This window comes from Schistocerca cancellata, chromosome 5 (genome assembly GCF_023864275.1).
Source record: "Schistocerca cancellata isolate TAMUIC-IGC-003103 chromosome 5, iqSchCanc2.1, whole genome shotgun sequence".
Lineage (NCBI taxonomy): Eukaryota > Metazoa > Arthropoda > Insecta > Orthoptera > Acrididae > Schistocerca > Schistocerca cancellata.
Window position 1 is genome coordinate 367,073,948 of NC_064630.1, and position 23,556 is coordinate 367,097,503.

Below are 23,556 nucleotides of genomic sequence, written 5' to 3' on the forward strand. Positions count from 1 at the left end.
GCATATTAATATGTAACGCAGCCAATGAGATTGCTGCTAACGTAGAACCTTTTCTCCTCCCGGATCACACTCGCACAGTGATACCTGAATGCACGAGGTATTATAACGAGTGTACAGACCTCTGATTAGTCAGTCTGCATTTGTTTGCACCAGTCTGTACCAGTCTGCATTAGTCTGTACCAGTCTATAGTCAAGTTTCAGTCTGCACCTAAGAAGATTATCATATTCCTGTATGTAGCAATGAAGATAAATGTATAGACACTTTGTCAAGTATCAGATATATGTGAGAATAAGATTAACATACCAAGACCAAAGGAACTTCAGATTATCAATTGTAAACAGCATCCAGAATCAAGTTACGCAATGTCTATGCTTTTTATTATTTTAATAAAAGTGTGTGAAAATTAATCAAGTTCTGTTTAAAGTTGGTCACCATCAATCTGCTATTCTAAGCGTGCAAGTGGCATTTCTATCGTCTGACCTAACAGCAGAAGATAAACACGGCACGATAAGACCACGAGACATATTGCTGACACTCGCCTACTTCGTTAGAGCGACAAATCAAATAATCTGATGGTGTGTGCACCGAAGGTCTTACAGTTCGCACACCACACTTGGCAAATAAGTAAAGTGAGATCCGACATGCAAATGATCCAAGTTTGGTACCGCTGTGGATGTCCTCAGGCCCTGCAGCGGCGCTGCAATCGCGCAGGGGACTCCATTTAAACGGCGCGTAGTGGACGATTCAGACACAAGAAGGTCACATGCCGACTGGAGGAGGGTGTTAGTAGACGCAGAATGCCAACCAGACGTGTTAGACGACATTTATCACAGATAAGCCAGTTTAAAAGGTGTCTAATCATCGGCATCGAAACTGTGGCTGATCGATACGCTGTGCCCTCGCCATGTCAATCGTTCGGAGTGGGAGCACTGTTGAAAATTTTAGACCTATTTCTATGCCATCGGTGTTAGCTAAAGTTATCGAGAAGGTTGTATATACAAGGTTACTGGAGCATTTAAATTCACATAATTTGCTGTCAAATGTACAATTTGGTTTTAGAAATGGTTTAACAACTGAAAATGCTATATGCTCTTTTCTCTGTGAGGTTTTGGACGGATTAAATAAAAGGTTGCGAACGCTAGGTGTTTTCTTTGATTTAACGAAGGCTTTTGACTGTGTTGACCACAAAATATTCTGCAGAAGTTGGACCATTATGGAGTAAGGGGAGTAGCTTACAATTGGTTCACCTCTTACTTTAAGAACAGAAAGCAGAAGGTAATTCTCCGCAATATTGAGAGTGGTAGTGATGTTCAGTCACAATGGGGCACTGTTAAGTGGGGCGTTCCCCAAGGGTCGGTGCTGGGGCCTCTGCTGTTTCTCATTTATATAAATGATATGTCTTCTAGTATTACAGGTGATTCAACAATATTTCTGTTTGCTGATGATACCAGCTTGGTAGTGAAGGATCTTGTGTGTAATATTGAAACAGTATCAAATAATGTAGTTCATGCAATAAGTTTGTGGCTTGTGGAAAATAATTTGATGCTAAATCACAGTAAGACTCAGTTTTTACAGTTTCTAACTCACAATTCAACAAGAACCGATATTTCGATCAGACAGAATGGGCATATTATAAGCGAGACGGAACAGTTCAAGTTACTAGGCGTTCGGATAGATAGTAAGCTGTCGTGGAAAGCCCATGTTCAGGATCTTGTTTAGAAACTAAATGCTGCTTTATTTACCATCAGAACAGTATCTGAAATAAGTGACAGTTCAACACGGAAAGTAGTCTACTTCGCATATGTTCGTACGCTTATGTCGTATGGTATTAATTTTTGGGGTAATTCTTCTGATTCAAAAAGGGTATTTTTGGCTCAAAAACGGGCTATATATGGTGTAAGTTCGAGAACCTCTTGTCGACCCCTAGTCAATAGTCTGGGAATTCTGACACTGCCTTCACAGTATATATTTTCTTTAATGTCGTTTGTTGTTAGCAATATTAGCTTATTCCCAAGAGTTAGCAGCTTTCACTCAGTTAATATTAGGCAGAAATCAATGCATGTGGAATGCACTTCCTTGACTCTTGTGCAGAAAGGAGTGCAGTATTCTGCTGCATCCATTTTCAATAAGCTACCACAAGAACTCAAAAATCTCAGCAGTAGCCCAAACATTTTTAAGTCTAAACTGAAGAGTTTCCTCTTGGCTCACTCCTTCTATTCTGTCGAGGAGCTCCTGGAACAGCTGAAAAATTAAGAAAATTCCAGTGTTACATTGTTGATTTTCTTTATTTAAACTTCCGACTTGTCACCTGAATATGTTTCTTATATTTCATTTTATCTGTTTCTACTATCGTGTTATAATTTCATGTATTGACTCGTTCCATGACCACGGAGACTTCTCCTTAATTTGGTCGCACGGAACAATAAATAGATAAAAATAAAAGACACGAGATGGCACCCATCTCACGAGTACCATGTCTGGAGTGACCAGGAAGACGACGACGTGAGAGGATAGAAGGACCGCGCGGAAGACATCAGGGGTACTACAGTGGTTCTCTCCACGATGCAAAGAGGCGTACGGGTCCCAGTTGTTCCACAAACCTTTTTCAGACGTTTTGTGGATGCGAATTTGCAATCCAAGTGTGCTTGTCATGTACCGCCGTTAACATCGAGACATCGGCTTAAAGATGGTTTAAATGGCTCTAAGCATTATGGGAAATAGTCCCCTATAGAACTACTTAAACCTAACTAACCTAAGGACATCACTCACATCCTTGCCCGAGGCAGGATTCGAACCTGCGACTGTAGGAGCAGCGCGGTTCCGGACTGAAGCGCCTAAAACCGCTAACCGCAGCGGCCGGCTGAGACATCGGAAACTCCGTCTATTGCGTGCTGAGTCAGAACGACGTAGACGCCAGTAGACTGGCAAAACGTGGTATTTAGTGACGAATCCCAGTTTGTTTTGGGGTTGGATGATAGCCGCATACGGATGTAGAGGCAGCCTGATGAATGGTACAGTTCCACCCACGCTGTCACACGCCACACCACCGCACAGCCGGCGTGGTTTGGTGGCCATAGCCGACGATAGCGGTTTGCTCTAATTGTGGTACGTGCCAGCGCTAAGCTGATGACATTCTTCGACCCCATGTGGGACCTTTCGTACGTCATGTTCCGATCCTTCCATTGCTAGCCTGCTCATCTCAACCCAACCCATGTGTAGCATTTTTTGTCAGTCGGGCAGCATGCGGGCTGTCGTTATCGTGTAGTAGCATCACTTCACACAGTCTTCCTGGTCGTTGTTCTTGGACTGCGTCTGGCGTCTGCAAGACGTCTCCGTTGTTGCTAATAATTGCTCGGGGAAGCAATTCGTAGTACACCACACCGTCGCAGTTCCACCAGCGCAGGTCTTTGTACAGAGAATTGCTGCTTTGATTGGGCTCAATCATTCCTTTATTTTAGCATAAAGACTCCATTTCTCGTCAACAGTAACGATACAGGATAAGAACGGTCTGTGTTGTTCACGAGCCAATTGATGACGAACAAGCATAGATGCACATGTGACCATCCGCAGAGTTTTGTGATTTTGGCTTACAGCATGCGGTACCCATTCACCCGCATGTTGAACCTTCTCCTTTGCATGCAAATGCCACACGATGATGGAATGATTACAGTTGTCACATTTGCCGTTTATCGATTACACTGACGTGGAGCATTATGGATTAATGCGGTTAAACGATATTCGTCAAACAGTGTATGTCTTCCTGAACGTGTGGAGAGGCAATAATGTCGGATGTATCCTCCTTAATACAAGAAAGCCATTTTCTTGGCGTGCTCTGTCCAATATGGCATTATCCCGATATAGGGCACAAATGTTTCTGCCTGCCTCCGCTGCTGTCACCCCACTATTTAATTCAAACAGAATAATATATCGAAAATGTTCCGATTTCTCCATTTTCTAGCGTTCACATCTACACTCGCTATCTCCAAATGACAAAATTACTATATGTAAACTTAAATAGCGACAGTGAACTACAAATAAAAAGTGACACTCCATAAGCAAATCCACAGCAACCGGAATATCAACATGCAAAACAAAAACGCTACGAACTTTTGCATCAACCTAATACAAGCACGTAGCTCACTTCATGTCAATGTGACGTTATATGAAACCTTTGCGGTGTAATTTTGACGACTAGTAGTGTAGTGTAGGCTGAAAAGCTACACTACTGGCCATTAAAATTGCTACACCAAGAAGAAATGCAGATGATAAACGGGTATTCACTATACTAGAACTGACATGTCATTACATTTTCACGCAATTTGGGTGCATAGATCCTGAGAAATCAGTACACAGAACAAACACCTCTGGCCATAATAACGGCCTTGATACACCTGGGTATTGAGTCAAACAGAGCTTGGATGGCGTGTACAGGTACAGCTGTCCATTCATCAAGAGTAGTGACTGGCGTATTGTGACGAGCCAGTTGCTCGGCCACCATTGACCAGACGTTTTCAGTTGGTAAGAGATCTGGAGAATGTGCTGGCCAGGGCAGCAGTCGAACATTTTCTGTATCCAGAAAGGCCCGTACAGGACCTGCAACATGCGGTCGTGCACTATCCTGCTGAAATGTAGGGTTTCGCAGGGATCGAATGAAGGGTAGAGCCATGGGCCGCAACACATCTGAAATGAAACGTCCACTGTTCAAAGTGCCGTCAGTGCGAACAAGAGGTGACCGAGACGTGTAACCAATGGCACCCCCTACCATCACGCCGGGTGATACGCCAGTATGGCAATGACGAGTACACGCTTCCAATGTACGTTCACGCGATGTCGCCACACACGGATGCGACCATCATGATGCTGTAAACAGAACCTGGAATCATCCGAAAAAATGACGTTTTGCCATTCGTGCACCCAGGTTCGTCGTCGAGTACACCACAGCAGGCGCTCCTGTCTATGATGCAGCGTCAAGGGTAACCGAAGCCATGGTCTCCGAGATGATAGTCCATGCTGCTGCAAACGTCGTCGAACTGTTCGTGCAGATGGTTGTTGTCTTGCAAACGTCCCCATCTGTTGACTCAGGGATCGAGACCTGGCTACACGATCCGTTACAGCCATGGGGACAAGATGCCTGTCATCTCGACTGCTAGTGATACGGGGCCGTTGGGATCCCGCACGGCGTTCCGTATTACCCTCCTGAACCCACCGATTCCATATTGTGTTAACAGTCATTGGATCACGACCAACGCGAGCAGCAATGTCGCGATACGATAAACCGCAATCGCGATAGGCTACAATCCGACCTTTATCAACGTCGGAAACGTGATGGTACGCATTTTTCCTCCTTACACGAGGCATCACAACGTTTCACCAGCCAACGCCGGTCATCTGCTGTTTGTGTATGAGAAATCGGTTTGAAACTTTCCTCATGTCAGTACGTTGTAGGTGTAGTCACCGGCGCCAACGTTGTGTGAATGCTCTGATCATTTGCATATCACAGCGTCTTCTTCCTGTTGGTTAAATTTCGCGTCTGTAGCACGTCATCTTCGTGGTGTAGCAATTTTAATGGCCAGTAGTGTATTTTCGAGTAGCACAGTACGTTACTACGACGAAACAAGTACATAATAGTGCGAACGAAACGTAATGGAAATTTACTTATCGAGAGCAAGGTTGACAGTGAACCCACACGATGTGCTACCGTTTGTGGTGGTTTACAAATAACTCTGTTGATGATAGTTTTGGCAGAAATGCAAAAATGTCAACAAGTGTTCAATAATTTTATGGTTGTGGAGCCCACTCTGAAGAAGAAGAATTTTACTCTATCGTACTTCGGTATCGAAAACCTGTGTTCATCTAAGACACATATGGATAATTTCTTTCTAGTGTAATATATGTCGTCAAAATGTATGTAGAATAAATTAATGCATGACCTCCGCTTTATTTTTGAAGCAAGTGAAGAGTCATCTGTAAGCTAATGACCCACATTGCATTAGAAAATGCCCAGCCCCTGTTGCCCGTGCTTCCCGAAAGCTTGCACGTTACATACGAACTCAGTCTCTTACTTTGGTGGTTTGTGATTGCACAAAACGTGCCTGGAAACCTAAAGGTCGCGGGACCAATCGCCGCCGGACCACGGAAGTTTCCAGTCAGCCTCTATTCTAGACTCCCCCTCTTAACGATGTGTGGAGACGCCAAGAAAGACACATGTTTCAGATTCCACGTTAAACTATAGGGATCCTTTGGATAACTGGGATACATTCGAGTCTCCGAAGTGACGCCACACAAAGTTAGTTATGCGAACATCAACATCCTGTGCACATTATTCTGGACTCTCTCGACGTCATGACTGGAAAACAAATCATTAGTGGTGTTTGAAGTTGTGTCCCCGGAAACACACAGTTGTGGCGATTATTTCGTGGCACTCTGCCCTTGATTTAATGCGGAAGATTTCCCATCTTAGATATAATAACACCTGTTCCAGTGTGTGTTATGGCTAACAAGAAACTTCTGGCTCTGTAATCTGAAAGGCATTTCTCTGTTAAACAGTAATTCGTCTGACCAGGACACGGTTTTCCAGTCGTCTAGGGTCCAACCGATGTGGTCACCAGCCCAGGAGAGGTGGTGCAGGCAATGTCGTGCTGTTAGCAAAGGCACTGGTATTCGTCGTCTACTGTTACAGCATAGCTGCTCCTACCGGGGCCGGATTTGCAGACGGCGGCGCTCTAGAGATTTTTCACCGTCTTCATCCCTCTCCCCCACCTCCCAATCACCCCCCCCCCCCCCCCTCATTTGTTTTCGACCGTCGACGTTTTGGTTTCCATTTTATGTTACAAAAACGTAATCAATAATGCAATCATTTAAAAGATTTGTATCAGGGACTCTGCACTAAAAAAGTTGTCTTTCTGCGTATAGGTATCTTTCCGCTGTGAAAATGGTACACTGCCGTGTCAGAAGTCACGGGATACCTCCGGATATCGTATCGAACTTCCTTTTTCCCGGCGAAGTGCAGCAACTTGACCTGACATGGATGTAACAATTCGTTGGAAGTCTCCTACAGCATATTGACCCAGTCTATAGTCACCCATAACTGCGAAAGTGTTGCCGGTGCAGGATGTTGTGCACGAACTGAGCTCTCGATTGTGTCCTATACGACGTCGCACGATGTGCGTGGCCAAACCATTAGCTCGAATTGTCCAGAATATTCTTCAAACCAATAGCGAACAATTGTAACCCAGTGACGTGACTTCGTTCTTTGGGAACATGAAGTCCATGAATGGCAGAAAATGGTGTCCAAGTAGCCGAACAGAACCATTTCCAGCCAATGATAGACATAGAGAAGATCCAACGGAGAGCAGCGCGCTTCGTTACAGGATCATTTAGTAATCGCGAAAGCGTTACGGAGATGATAGATAAACTCCAGTGGAAGACTCTGCAGGAGAGACGCTCAGTAGCTCGGTACGGGCTTTTGTTCAAGTTTCGAGAACATACCTTCACCGAAGAGTCAAGCAGTATATTGCTCCCTCCTACGTATATCTCGCGAAGAGACCATGAGGATAAAATCAGAGAGATTAGAGCCCACACAGAGGCATACCGACAATCCTTCTTTCCACGAACAATACGAGACTGGAATAGAAGGGAGAACCGATAGAGGTACTGAAGGTACCCTCCGCCACACACCGTCAGGTGGCTTGCGGAGTATGGATGTAGATGTAGATGTAGATGATCGGTTTCGTTGGACCAGAGGACCCAGCCATTTCATGTAAACACAGCCCACACTATTATGGAGCCACCACCAACCTGCACAGCCTCCTTGTTGACAACATGGGTTTGTTACGACTTCCTTGCACGCTGTGTGATCCTTAAATGGACACAGGGGCGAGGAACAAATGCCGTTCATGAACAGAGAATTCAGATAATTTATTCTACAACTAATACCAAATAGTAAAAATCATATATAACTTTGTTGCTGTAGATGCAGCGTCAGTCGCTATCAGTATATCTGAATGTAGAATTATACAGGGTGGTCCATTGATAGTGACCGGGCCAAATATCTTACGAAATAAGCATCAAACGAAAAAACTACAATGAACGAAACTTGTCTAGCTTGAAGGGGGAAACCAGATGGGCTATGGTTGGCCCGCTAGATGGCGCTGCCATAGATCAAACGGATATCGACTGCGTTTTATTAAATAGGAACCCCCATTTTTATTACATATTCGTGTAGTACGTAAAGAAATATGAATGTTTTAGTTGGACCACTTTTTTCACTTTGTGATAGATGGCGCTGTAATAGTCGCAAACGTATAAGTACGTGGTATCACGCAACATTCCGCCAGTGCGGAGGCATTTGCTTCGTGATACATTACCCGTGTTAAAATGGACCTTTTACAAATTGCGGAAAAGGTCGATATCGTGTTGATGTATGGCTATTGTAATCAAAATGCCCAACGGGCGTGTAAAATGTATGCTGCTCGGTATCCCGGACGACATCATCCAAGTGTCCGGACCGTTCGCCGCATAGTTAAGTTATTTAAGGAAACAGGAAGTGTTCAGCCACATGTGAAACGTCAACCACGACCTGCAGCAAATGATGATGCCCAAGTAGGTGTTTTAGCTGCTGTCGCGGCTTCCCGCACATCAGTAGCAGACAAATTGCGCGAGAATCGGGAATCTCAAAAATGCCGCTGTTGAGAATGCTACACCAACATCGATTGCACCCGTACCATATTTCTATGCACCAGGAATTGCATGGCGACGACTTTGAACGTCGTGTACAGTTCTGCCACTGGGCGCAAGAGAAATTACGGGGCGATGACAGATTTTTTGCATGCGTTCTATTTAGCGACGAAGCGTCATTCACCAACAGCGGTAACGTAAACCGGCATAATATGCACTATTGGGCAACGGGAGATTCACGATGGCTGCGACAAGTGGAACATCAGCGACCTTGGTGGGTTAATGTATGGTGCGGCATTATGGGAGGAAGGATAATCGGCCCCCATTTTATCGATGGCAATCTAAATGGTGCAGTGTATTCTGATTTCCTACGTAATTTTCTATCGATGTTACTACAAGATGTTTCACTGCATGACAGAATGGCGATGTACTTCGAGGATGATGGATGTCCGGCATATAGCTCGCGTGCGGTTGAAGCGGTATTGAAAAGCATATTTCATGACAGGTGGGTTGGTCGTCGAAGCACCATACCATGGCCCGCACGTTGACCCGATCTGACGTCCCCGGATTTCTTTCTGTGGGAAGTGTTGAAAGATATTTGCTATCGTGATCCACCGACAACGCCTGACAACATGCATCAGCGCATTGTCAATGCATGTGCGAACATTACGGAAGGCAAACTACTCGCTGTTGAGAGGAATGTCGTTACACGTATTGCCAAATGCATTGAGGTTGACGGACATCATTTTGAGCATTTATTGCATTAATGTGGTATTTACAGGTAATCACGCTGTAACAGCATACGTTCTTAGAAATGATATGTTCACAAAGGTACATGTATCACATTGGAAGAACCGAAATAAAATGTTCAAACGTACCTACGTTCTGTATTTTAATTTAAAAAACCTACCTGTTGCCAACTGTTCGTCTAAAATTGTGAGCCATGTGTTTGTGACTATTACAGCGCCATCTATCACAAAGCGAAAAAAGTGGTCAAACTAAAACATTCATATTTCTTTACGTACTACACGAATATGTAATAATAACGGGGGTACCTATTTAAAAAAAAAAAAACGCAGTTGATATCCGTTTGACCTATGGCAGCGCCATCTAGCGGGCCAACCATAGCGCCATCTTGTTTCCCCCTTCAGGCTAGACGAGTTTAGTTCTTTGTAGTTTTTTCGTTTGACGCTTATTTCGTGAGATATTTGGCCCGGTCACGATCAGTGTACCACCCTGTATACAGATACAAAAGATTTATAAATCTGTCACTCTTCAATACAGTCTATTCTGAAGATGTCGAGCCATGGGTACTAGGAAAGTCTGTAAATGGTATTCAACTGGAAAACACAGAAAAAGGTATCAGTGCATGAATGTTAGAAGTGCACACGCCGCTTGAGGTCCGGAGAAGGGTGCTTGAATCTGATTGGCAGCGGCGTAGTCTTCTGTAGCAGAGAGCTCGTGCCGCGGTGGTGGCTGTAGGAAACGCGACAGCGGATCTAGCGGCGCGCGTGTTTCAAAGAGCGGCCAACTGGATAACGCTCGATACCGCAGGGTCCACGGCTTCGTGGAGTGTGCGCCACACTCGAAACCTTCCATTAGCTCTTACCAACTGAAACTCATCCGTGGTTTTCCAGCCGCCTAGGGTCCAGCCTATATGGTCATGAACCCATCGGTCGTGTGCTGCCCTAGCCCATTAACACAAAATTTCGCTGCACTGGCCTAATGGATAAGTTCATCGTACATCCCACATTGATTTCTGTGGTTATTTCAGGCAGTGTTGCTTATCTGTTAGCACTGACAACTCTACGCAAATGCCTCTGCTTTCGATCGTTAAATGAAGACCACCGAGTTGTCCGTGGTGAGAAGTAGTGCCTGAAATTTGGAATTCTCGACGCGCTCTTTACACTGCAGATCTCGGAATATTGAATTCCCTAACGATTTCCGAAATTGAATGCCCTATGCGCTAGTTCAAACTACCATTCCGCATTCAGAATCTGTTAATTCCCGCCGTGTGCCATAGTCACTTTGGAAACCTTTTAATGAATCACCTGATTATAAATGATACCTATGCAGTGCCCTTGTGTATACGATACGACCGCTATCTGTATATGTCGATACCGCTATTCCAAGACTTTTGTCGCCTCAGTATATGTACTGGAGCGAGGGAAGAAACAAATTTCTTTCGGAAGGATTTAAGTACGTAGGAGGAAAATGCAATAGTCATGTTCACCTTAAAGTAACAAAGAAACAAATAAGAGACTTGTATTGGATTTATTTTGATTTGGTAAACCAATCAGACCTAAATTTATTTTGGTTTAATAATGTATACAGGTTTCTTGTTAGTGCTTCTAATGGTATGCAGGTACCACGATATAAGAAAAGTCTAATTTTTCTCATTGTGGTACAACTATGGGTGACTGCAGAATCCTCAGTAGAACAAAATAAATTTCCTGATGTTATACATAGCGAAAGCGACCTAGTATTGTGTGGGTAAATGGTAGTGATGACTCTGCAGCATAAAACAAACAGCTCCACAAGCACACAGTCGAAAAAAGGAAAAAAATATTGTTGTAAGTATGAGACTGACTGTTGTGTCCATTCAATAAGTGGTTTAGTTAAAAGATCTTGGTTTTTAAGTCACGTAATAATATTTAGTACTAAGCACTATGTTAGATTTTTCCCTTTATCTGTGTACATCATATGTCTTCTGGGCATCTTTAGCAGCTTTATCTCTTGTATATGCAAATTAACATTATTAATACATATTTTTACTTTGTTAGTAAAAACATGGCTATATTCTCTGCAAAAAACATCATAATATCGGTCAAACTACGTTGTTCAAGAACGTGAGGATGGACAATTGCTTCACTATACTCTTGTTCCCTATAACTAAAAACAACATCATCGACTCCCTTAAACACTGACTGCCATTTTGCCACAGCACCATACAATATTTCGCTGTCTCCTCCTCATACACCGTGCAGTTGTATACTTCCTGGCGTGTCGCAAAAGCAGTCGGGCGCCGACACCACACACCGCTGTCTGGTTGGCTGCTATTCAGCCCCTGCTTATTACGCGACGTTCCGGCTGCGCCATTTGCAGCGCGACCTGCAGAGGACCTCTGTGCACACCGGACCAAAGCATAGAGGTCGTTCCTGCCACAAACCTTTTGCTGCATTCGCCAGTGACACGTGCAGCCAATCAGGAGGAAGTGTACCTCCGCCGCACGGGCATTTAGGACCGCGCCCGCTCCAATTACTCTTCGAACATATCCGCATCCTCTACACCTCCCGCCGTCTTGAACCCCCTCATCCCCTGGTTGCTCCTCTCCTCTCCCATCCCCACCCCCTGACACGTCTTCATCGTTGTGTCCCTCCTCCCCTCCATCTCTACACCCTACATCTCCTTTCCCAAGGTGGCTTCCACCAGCTCCCCCTCGCGGATGATGCCCTCTCTCCCTCCATTTATCCTTCCTATCAACTCTGATCCTCAACCCCTCCTCCTTTCCTCCGTCCTTTCCCTGGGCTCCCTTTTCCTCCCCCCTTCCATCCTGTGTTTTGTCCCCACCTATCATCTCCTTTCTCTCCCCCTCCCCCCGAGTCCTTTTGTACTCCCCTCCTCTGCCTTCCCCAATCCCTGGCCCGTCTGCTCAGCACCCCCACCCCTCTTATGGATCCTCCTCTTCCATTGGCTCATTTCCCCCCTCCCCCTTCACTTTTCCTCTCCTTCCCCCCCTTTTTTCCCGTCATCTGACCAGTTTCCCCCACCTGCTCTCGGGTGTGGTATGTCGTATTTGTGCCAACTTTTAGCGCAGTGTTTAAGTGAGTGCTCGGTGTTGTGCGTCCTTCCACAGTGTTGCAAACAGAAATCATGCTGTCGCTGGGTGTGCTTTTTATATCTCTTGCGAACAGAACCCAGACTGTCGCCGTGTTTTTTTAATTGTCTGTCTATTGTTTTTCTGCTTCCTGTGTGTTTTATTAGCTTCATCGACCCTGTGTTTTATGTTTTACGCTCCAGAATTTTCTGCCATTTTTACCTTTAAGTCACCGATTTTATCGCCAACTGTTATTATTTTTTATTATCTTCATCTTTTTAAAAAATTCTGTAGGCTGAAGAGCGGCGTAATAAGCTGCTGCCAGCCCGCCCCCTTTAGGGGGAATAGAAACCCAATAAAGGAAAAAAAACCTCCAATTACAGCAGTTACGACGCAGCTAGCCAAGACAAGTTTGCTCCAGATCTAGCGCCGGCGCGGCTGCACGCCGCCTTCACCTCGGCAATGTGCTAGCGGGCCTATTGGTATTCTATATGAAGACGGTATCAGTTCTTTCGGACATGCAGCTCTCTTAGAATGAAATGATAATAAAGTCAAGACCATAAGCTGTCGACATGCATTGATATACATCAACGGCGACAGTTGAAAATATGTGCCCCGACCAGGACTCGAACCCGGGATCCCCTGCTTAATTGGCAGACGCTCTATCTATCTGAGCCACCGAGGGAACAGAGGATAATGCGACTGCAGGGAATTATCCATTGCACTTTCCTCGTGAGACCCACATTCCAAACTTAATGTCCGCACACTACATCCATTACACTCATTACTCACGGCAGACAATCTTACCGAGTCCCGTAAGAGTGCGGGCAATGCGTGTGCACCCAGCACGGAAGAAGAAGGTCAATGGCCGGTTATCTTTAACTATATGAAGATGCATACGCATTGCCCGAACTCTTGCGGGACTCGGTAAGTTTGTCTGCCGCGAGTAATGAGTGTAATGGATGTAGTGTGTGGACATTAAGTTTGGAATGTGGGTCTCACGGGGAGCGAGCAACAGATATATTCCTGCAGTCGCACTATCCTCTGTGTCCTCGGTGGCTCAATGCCGGCACGGTAGCTCAGCGTGTTCGGTCAGAGGGTTAGCTGCCCTCTGTAATAAAAAAACTGAGTGACTGGATCAATAACGAACTTCAACGGGCGTCAGGTGACGTCCGCCACGAACAATTGAAACGAACAATAACGAACAAAATGAGATTACAAAAAAAAAAACAAAAAAAAAACGATGGATAGAGCGTCTGCCTTGTAAGCAGGAGTTTCCGGGTTCGAGTCCCGGTCGGGGCACACATTTTCAAATGTCCCCCTTGATGTGTATCTACGTCTGTCAACAACCTAGGGTCTTGATTTATTTATCATTTTATTGGTATTCTGTCAAACTCATTTGGCAAGACTAGAAACTTTGACTCGTATAGGTTGTAGCTTATGTGTTAGTCTGTTCCTCCGCTCAAGGAGAGCGAGGACTTAAACATTTGGTAGTCAAAGTAGTGGAGAACGAACTCTGACTGTAGAAGCTTTCGTTGTCTTGTTTCCTCGACCAAGACTTGCGTTTAGTGGTGAACTTATTTTCCTGTTAGGAAAAGATACAAAGTTTGTTACCTGTTTGTGACGGTCAACGGAGATCATTTGCGTTGAATTCATTGTGTTCTGAAATATAGAGCATGAACGACGTGCTTGTGTGTGTTCCTGCGGAAGTGTTAAAAGTACCGGACACTTCACTTCCAATACAAGGCACCAATACTCCGCTCCGACAACGTCGTGAGAACATCTGAATTCGACGACGATGAAACATCGTCCACCGACGCACCGTATTCGACCAGTACGAATGGACAGTATTTAATGTGTTCGTCTGCTTCCACAGTGTATAATCGACTAACCACGCCCTTCATCGTCAATACTGAATTCATTGGAAACAAATATTACAAGACCTATGTGTACAGTAGTCAACCCTGAACGGTTTATGGCATTTATGGTGCCGGACCTGCTTTCAACAATCCTTTAGGCTATATAGGAATATAGCTGCCGCTTAAGCCAGTCGAAATCTTCGAATAAGATAACTACATGTATCTTAGACTGGTACCCACACAAATCCAAATTCGTAAGAAAATAGCATGCACACGACGTCCTTTCGTCCTACAAGCTTTTAAGTTAAAGTGGATTTAGGTGGATTTACCAGTACTGGTATAACCATACAAGTATAGTTGCCGCATACGGAAGGTGTGATCCGAAAGCTCGCATTATACCAAGACACGACTTCACTAGCCCAACAGGAATCTGGTAGATTAACACTTCTGGTTGGTTAACGATTCTTCAGCATCAACGCTGACAACAATCGGTTTCACTCCTAACTTTTCCACCACTGTTGCCACGCATATCACTGCCATTAACGCTTTCATTAAATGAGATTAACGTTTCACCTTGACAGTTGATGTTATTACTACCTGTCTGGCGGTTCAAACTTGGATTTTGATGGAAAAATATTCACCGAATCTTTTAGTTTCAACGGTATCTTCCTTGATTCGTTCAACAGCGCGTTTCTTATTTTGTGCTCCACTCCACGCCACTCAATGTGTTGGCGAGAGTACTTTAAAAATAAAATAGTGGCTAACAGGCACAGTGATGGAGACTGACAAGCAAAGCTGCTTCAACTTTAACACTAATCGATGCGACTCATAACTACACAGCAGTTGCGAGCAGCAACATGAAGAGTGGCTCTCCAACTGAAGTTAGCAATGAACCAGCGATACGCTATTGACAGTACTGCTGGCAGCTGGTCTGCTGTCTGTGTGTTCAAAGAACATGCACTTTTTTTATTTCAACCGAATCCACCGGAAATACAAGGGCCAATCGAGGTCTCAAAGGCTGGACGAGCATGGCCTATACGGATATCTGGTTTTTACTCTTACTAAACAAAGTCAAAGTTGGTCCCATATCCATAAAATGACCGTCGGATGCAAAAGTAGTGATCACGCATTACTGTCGTGGACAGTCCTAATAGAGTTGGTTTGTCATTCCCTCCTTCCGGATTGTTATGTATGTGAGTTACGTGTTTATGTTGAGCGGAGACTGTGTTGAGTACTTGTGTTATGTTTGTGTTTTTATGGTTGTTGTGGGTTACAGGGAGGGAGGAAATACCCGACAAAGCGAACCGTGCCCCGGCTGTAGCGGGAACTAACCTGATCACTCGACTACGTGCCACGCAGTTATATTCAAAATTTTTACCTCACAGTGCAAGTACGGAAAGTGATAGGAGAAACTGCCTTCTCGGGAAACTGAGACAGGCGAACAGTTAACGTCAGTAAGTTTTTTGGTGATGAGATGGAGGAAGAAGTGACAGTGCCGATTGAAAAGGCGACGGAACGTGCAAGAAAGGTGTTAGAGTCAATTGTGTGCAAATTACGGAAGAAGGGGCACGATGTTGAGCAGAAACGGATTCAGGAAATCTTCTCCAAAGAAGAAGAGGCAAAGAGCACCCAATAAATATCCCACTGCCGAACGAATAAATGCATTTTTTTAGGCAGAAATTTCTGCAATTCTGTGAACAATAAAAGGCTGTACCAAAGTGCACAAACCTTCACAGCATGTGCTGTACACAACTGGACTTCAGGTCTTCAAGAAAACTCCAGGATAAACTGATCTGTCTAAGGAGTTAGGTTTTACAAGGTGCCAGAAAAAACGAAACATCACGTGCGCGAATGGGAAGAGACACACTCCCTTACAAAAAAAGCCAAACACCCAGAAGTCATTGTCGAATGAAAATTTAACTTCGTGCACATACACACCATCAACAGTTATGTAAATGATTAGAGTTTCAATTTTTTGTGATTCTTAGAATGGCCACGAGAGTGCATTGGTACTGTTAGTGTTTATCGTTGTTACCAGGTGTGGTAAGGTATAAAAATGGTTCAAATGGCTCTAAGCACTATGGGTCATCAGTCCCCTAGAACTTAGAACTACTTAAACCTAACTAACTAAACACACATCCATGCCCGAGGCAGAATTCGAAACTGCGACCGTAGCGGCCGCGCGGTTCTAGACTGTAGCGCCTTTAACCGCTTGGCCACCACGGCCGGCTGGTAAGGTATATAAGAGATGTGTACAGCGTGAGATGTGAAAGACACGGAGATGCCGCGTCGAACATCCAGATTCGTGGGGCATTCGGATGTGCAGTGGTCAATGTTGGACTGCATGCGAACGTGGCGGTAGGCCTACTCGTTGCCAAGGTTTGGTCGACCATTTCGGACCACCGAAAGGGAGATTCACCGTGTTGTGCACCAAGCACATCTGCACCGGTTATCCGAGAGCAAATAATGGTCTCCCTGCTACATTCTGAGTCATCTCACACCATTTATCGCAGAGTAGTAACACCTGGAGTTGAGGATTACCGTCCCATGCGTAGGGAGCCGTTAACACATCACAAATGGCGCGTTTGGACTGGCGCCGTGCCTTGAGAACATGGATTCGTGATGAACGGTATGGCATTGTGTTCAGCGATGATCACGGATCTGCAGAACACCAGATGACGATCGACAGTCACCCCGTTTTTAATGGGGCTCACAGAATCGGATTTCGTAAACCGATATCCCAATACGGTCCCGGATGGTCATATAAACACTTCAAAATCGATTCTGGAAATCCGCCTCTAGTTACCGGTTTTCCAATTCCACAATCGATTATCGCTCCCATGTAAACACAACCAGTTTTGAAACGTCCTTGGACTGTCAAATTTTGTTTTGTTTTTAAAAATTTTCGCCTAATATGAACGGAGTGGCTTTTTGTACAGCGAAAGATTAGCAGAAATATTAGACTGAAGATTTTTTCACCTCTTGTAGTTGAAGAGATATACCGATTGTGCCGGCACAATTAGAAACTATAACAGCTGTTTTCCAGGTGCCATATTTAACCGGGCTAGCAAATCCGCTTCAGACCGTAACATGTAAACACAACTGTGAAAAACGGTTTCCCAAATTCGGATTTCGTCTTTCTGAAGATGTGTCGATTGTAAACGTAGAGAGTGAGTGAGTGAGGGAAGGTCCCAGTCTTCAAGAGCGTCGGAGAGGCACAGCGGTGTTACTCATGGTGTGGGAAGCCATAGGGTGCGGCTACAGGTCACAGCTGGTATATGACCGAAGGCAGTCTGACGCCACAACGGTGTGTCACGGACGTCCTGCGTCCTCATGTTTTGCCTCTCGTGCCACAGTGTCGTGGTGCAATTTTTCTACAGGAAATGCTCGTCTGTACATGGTACGGGTCTCTATGAATTTTTTGCGAGATGTTAAGGGACTGTCGAGGTCAGCAAGACCCCCGGAACTGTCTCCGATAGAACACGTGCAAATGTGCAGTTCTGATGTCAATTGCGTCTCAGTGCCAGTTTCATTTATTTTATTTATTTCTTATTTAGCATGAACATTTTAGGATATTAAGGCCCTCTCTTACATCAAACCAGTAGCAACACATACAAAAAAAGTTACACAACAATCGGGGTAATAATAATTTGCATATTAATAAAAATAATAATTGACAATAATTGTTATAATAATAATAATACTAATAATGATTACAAAATAATTCAGGAATTAAGAATGATATTAATTAGTAGCTACATAACAAACTGGTGTTTAGCGGTAAGTAAATAAGTGCTCCGCGAAAAACGATTAAAAACATGGCGTTGTTTTTCGACATTTTTTCTTATTTTTCAAAATTTTGCTATGATGTCTGTGTTATTAGGTATGATTTTGAACTGAAGTAATGACAGAAAAAAAGTTTTCCACATTTTTAAAAAATTTTATTAACCTTCAAAATAAACAAGATGTTCCCACAAAGCGTCAAGATTCTCAAAGTGCTATCACTGAGCAAGCTCTGAAGGATGAAGCAGGCCGTGGCCGAGACAGGTAACACCTGAGTCGTGCACGGAAGCCGCTCAATATCCACGACAACGGACTGCCCAAACCTCCCCCTCTCCCCCCTCATTCGTGCCAGTGAGACTGTGCGATGTAGTAAAAGGGAAAGCTGAAATTTTCACGTCGTGGTAGAGAAATAGCGTTGATGTTAATCACTTTTTTTTGTTGTTGTACTGATCAGTACTAAGCAATAAAGCTGGTCACGTACTATCTGAAATCGAGGAGAAATTTTGTTTAGGAGGTTTTTTTTAAAAGCAATAGCGTTACTGAATGTGTCTTTCAAATGGATAAATAGAAATACCATGCCAACAAAAAATTCATTTCTTTGTAAGATTATCGCTAATAGATATTCACTCTAAGTTTTTAACATCTATGAAACAGGAAATTGAATTCCATGGCGTCCAAATTTCTTTTGAACTGATTCATGTGGAGGAAGTTGCAATCACAGATGTGGCACTGGGAAGTAGCTGACGCTGTAAGCAAATCAGACGAAAGAGTATGGTACATTTTACATGAATAAGTATGTACTAAAATGATTTGTGAAAGGTCAGTGCCGCATATGTTGAATTCGTACCGAAAGTTTGTTCTCAGCTATGTACTAACGCTTCTAAAACGTTTAAAGAACGCCATATTCATCAAGTTAAGTTGCTGACTGGAAAAAATAATAATAAAAATATTGCCTGCAGTTAGATCACACTGATCATTAAAAGTTACAACTAATATGAATCTAACACATGTAATACGTAATGTAGATAACATAACGGAATCAATAAGAAAATATTACTTTTGGGGGCTTTATTATAATCAAAACAAATAGAATATAATGTAGAATCATAACTGTGATAGTCATATGTCGCCGGTCGCAAATTGTGCACAGTGGGGTTCACTACATACCACGCCCATTATAGCATCTATATACTACTCGTATAAAATTGGTGACACCATTGTGAATGGTCTGTAACGATCTCCACAGTTTGTGACTGACACTATTACACCTGTCATGTTGTATGGTATGTTATCAACGGTCAAGGTCGTAACAGAGATCCAAATGCGGATTTTTATTAGTGAGGACAGAATAATATTTGTGTTAAGTATAACGTGTTGAGACTTTATCTGATTTTGACTTTAAGGGTTAAATAATTATGCAGAATTAACTAACATTCATGCATTATAAAACTACTATAATGTTCTTACCTGTCAGTAAAACTTCGTTGAGGTAACGTCTGCTGATAGAGTATATACACTGCAACAAAAATTTAGTACTAATAATATATTTATACAACAAAATAAAAATTATTAATTATACTTTTAAAATAAACAATTTTCTTCTTAATGTCTTATTTCCTTAAGACTTGTATGATGTAAGATGTTACACGATTTTGAATGAAAGACATTTATTTAATATTGCACAAAATGAAAAATGAATCAGACGTACTTGCTTTGATATGTGTAATCATAAAATAATTAGCTAGTCTATAGCAACATCACAGAAAGTTACTTAACTATCCTGCAGAGGACGATATACAGTAATGGAAATGGAAAATTTTACGCCATGGACAGCTTAACCAAACACTGGTAAACTCCTAATCCAGTATTTCCATGCTTGTGAGACATGTTGATTAAAATTTTAACTTTATGCCTGTTTATTTTTAGTACATAAAGAAGTTTGTCCTACAGATGAAGAATGATGGGAATGCATGATGGCTATTGGATGTTTCTGACTTCTCAGGTAGAGATCCACGATTCAGCATGGTCTTAGAAAGAATCGCTCGTACGGAACTCAGCTTGCCCTTTTCTCACATGATATACTACGAACCATGGATGAAGGGCAACAGTCAAATTGCATTTTTGTAGATTTCCGGAAAGCGTTTGACACGGTGCCCCATTGCAGACTGTTAAAGAAGGTACGAGCATTTGGAAAAGATTGAAAAATATGTGTCTCGAAGATTTCTTAAGTTGTAGAACCCAGAATGTTGTCCTCGATGGCGAGTGTTCATCAGAGACAAGGGTATCGTCAGGAGTGTACTAGGGAAGTGTGGTAGGATCGCTGTTATTCTCTGTATACATAAATGATTTGGTGGACAGGGTGGGCGGCAATCGGCAGCTGTTTGCTGATGCTGTGGTGCACGCTAAGATGTCGAAGTTGAGTGAAGTAGTAGGGTACAAGCTGATTTAGAGAAAATTTATAAGAGGAGTGATGAATGGCAGCTTGCTCAAATTGTAGAAAAATGTAAATTAATGTGGATGGATAGGAAAAACAAACCAGTAATGTTCGGATACGGCATTAGTAGTGTCCCGCTTGACACAATCACGCCGTTTAAATATTCGGGCGTAAAATTGCAAAGCGAAATGAAATGGAACAAGCATATGAGGATTGTGGTAGGGAAGGCGAATGGTCGACTTCGGTTTATTGAGAGGATTTTGTGAAAGTGTGGTTCATCTGTAAAGGAGGCCGCGTATAGGATGTAATGCGACCTATTCTTGAGTACTGCTTGAGTGTTTGGGATCCGCACCAGATCGGATCAGAGGAAGACATCGAAGCAATTCAGAGGCGGGCTGCTAGATTTGTTACGGGCAGGTTTGAACGAAAGACAAGTGTTACGGAAATACTTCAGGAACTCAAATGAGAAGCCCTGGATGGAAGACAACATTCTTTTCGAGGGACACTGTTGAGAAAATCTAGAGAACCGGCATTTGGAGCTGACTGCAGAACGATTCTGTTGCCTCCAACACACAGGTCGCGTAAGAACCACGAAGATGCGAAGGCATATAGACAGCCGTTTTTCCCTCGCTCTATTTACGAGTGGAACAGGAAAAGAAATGACTAGACGTGCCATGAGATGGATTGCTGAGTGTCGACGTGGATGTAGATGTAGACTGCAACACAGGATGTCCAGCGCACGTACACAATCATCCTAACACCATCTTTCGGAATTATTGGCGTGAGGGTCATGGGATTATCATTCCGAGAGGTCACATAGACAATTGGCTCTAATGTAGTGGATGCAAATCTCATGACAACAGTGTGGAAACAAGAGTAGGCAGGAAAATAGGGTAAGATTGTTCGAATGGCTGTGATGAACAGACGGATAACAGCTGAAATCCGTGCAGAGGTGACATGCACAGTGTCACCACGAACCGCAGGCAGTTAACTGCTGGAAACTGGGTTGAGATCTCTATGTGATATGAATGACTGACACTATACTACATACAACAAAGACATGCATATTGTAGAACTAGCGTCAAATGGAACACTATGTAGAATGCCGGAGTGCTGAGCGATAATTATCGCTCTAGTTTGTAGCAGTCAGATCGACGGCAAAGACTCCGTAGATGGCCTGGTGAGGTCACAGGAAGTAGCAGTTCCCGATTTCCCTACTTCTTTAACTCCTGGAATTGTGGCGTAGGGAACTCGATATGAGAACAGGACTGATTTGCTAATTATTGAAGGCAGGCTGAATTCACGTCAGTGTGTGACAAGTATGGGAAACCTTGCTGTTATACACTTCACGAGTATCGACTGGCATATTCCAGCAGCATGATGTAAGACTCCCCGTTACCGAGCGAATTCGCTCAGTGGTTAGCACCCTGGACTCGTATTCGGGAGGACGACGATTCAAACCTGCGTCTGGCCGTTCTGATTTAGGTTTTCCGTGATTTCCCTAAACCGCTTCAGGCAAATGCCGGGATGGTTCTTTTGAAAGGGCATATCCGACTTCCTTCCCCAGTCCGATAGAACCGATAACCTCGCTGTTTGGTCCCCTTCCCCAAATCAACCAACCAGCCAACCAAGACTACCCGTTACAGCTCATACCCAATACGCCTTGAGGTAAGCGCGGATCCTTCACTGGCGTTCCTGTCCCTGGATCTGTCACCATTAGAGAATGTCTGAGATGCGATGGGAAGACTATAAATTGAAGAGGTACTTGACGATCAACAGCTGAGTGGTATGGGGCCACATGTTGTAGGATTTAGCATTGCTCAGTGTCTAACATACAGGATGATTCCTTGATGATGTTCCAAAATTTCAGGGATGGTGGAGAGAGGAAAATGTACTGCTTTGACGTAATGGATCCTGGTCCGGAAACAACTGAGTCGAAAGTTATAAGCGAAAATGGTTCTGGTACATCTGAAAATGGAAGACATATACCGTTATTGTTGATGCTACTGTGAAACACATCTCGTATTCTGAACAAGTGCTCATAGCTCTTAAGGTATGCACCTTACAACCTATGTTTACTGAACATTGTTTCCTTGTTTTGCCCATACTACCTCCCTCCAAAATATGAAAAGCAAAGAGCTCGCACTAGAAAATGTCCACTGTCAGAGGCATCAGAACGATTTCTGGTTATAACTTTCTACTCGCTCTTTTTCCAAACCGGGGTCCCTTACCTTAAATTGACAAATTTACCCGTCTCCGTCGCTGAAAGTCTGTAATATCGTCACGGAATTTAACTGCAAGATCGACAAGCATGCATGTGCGAGAATTTTTGCAAGCATGGACAAATACCCTTCGCCTTCACACACTACAAGCCTGCTTGTTCAAGCATTAGTGTGCTCGTTTTGTCCGGCTTCGTCGTTGTGATGCATAAAAATAGCGAAAAAATAATGTGTGGTGTAAAGACTCGGTAATGAAACAAAAAAACTTATTCTCACATTAAATTACTTTGTGAGGTGAAGATATATCCACACGATTTGTGTAATCAATTCAGGATCAATATAGAAACATATTTAAATCTCCCTATCACTCACAGCACCATTGATTAAAAATTTCTTGTGAGCCGATTCGGCTATGAAATCTCAAATATTGTTGATTTATGAATGAATCTCATTTCTTGCTGCACCATCTTAACAAATACATTCCATTTTTCCCTCCTATAGTTCTGGAAGAATTTGTTTTTACTATAACATGTCTGCCTGTGACAGCTTCAATTGGTTAGTATTTCGTTAAAAGGGATAGGCTTTCGATTTACGGTTTCTGAAGCAAGGCTGGCTTTCATTTACTCTGTTCGTATAAAGCTTTTACAGCAACTAACAATTGATTTGTTTCATGTCGCTCGACGTAGGTCCTCTTCGGAGATTACCTCACAACTGAAGTTTTGTTGTGCTCGCCTGCACATTTTCGGTACACACGCTCCATGATTCAC

General features: G+C 43.5%; 1 protein-coding gene across 1 annotated transcript in view; it reads right to left on the reverse strand.

Annotated features, from left to right (window-relative positions):
- The window catches only part of LOC126187998 (kynurenine 3-monooxygenase-like), a 183,445-nt gene that overhangs the window by 83,526 nt on the left and 76,363 nt on the right, over window positions 1-23,556 (reverse strand). The window contains exon 4 of the mRNA XM_049929407.1: window positions 19,604-19,652. Coding sequence (XP_049785364.1) covers window positions 19,604-19,652 — 49 coding nt within the window. The remainder of the gene's footprint in view (window positions 1-19,603; window positions 19,653-23,556) is intronic.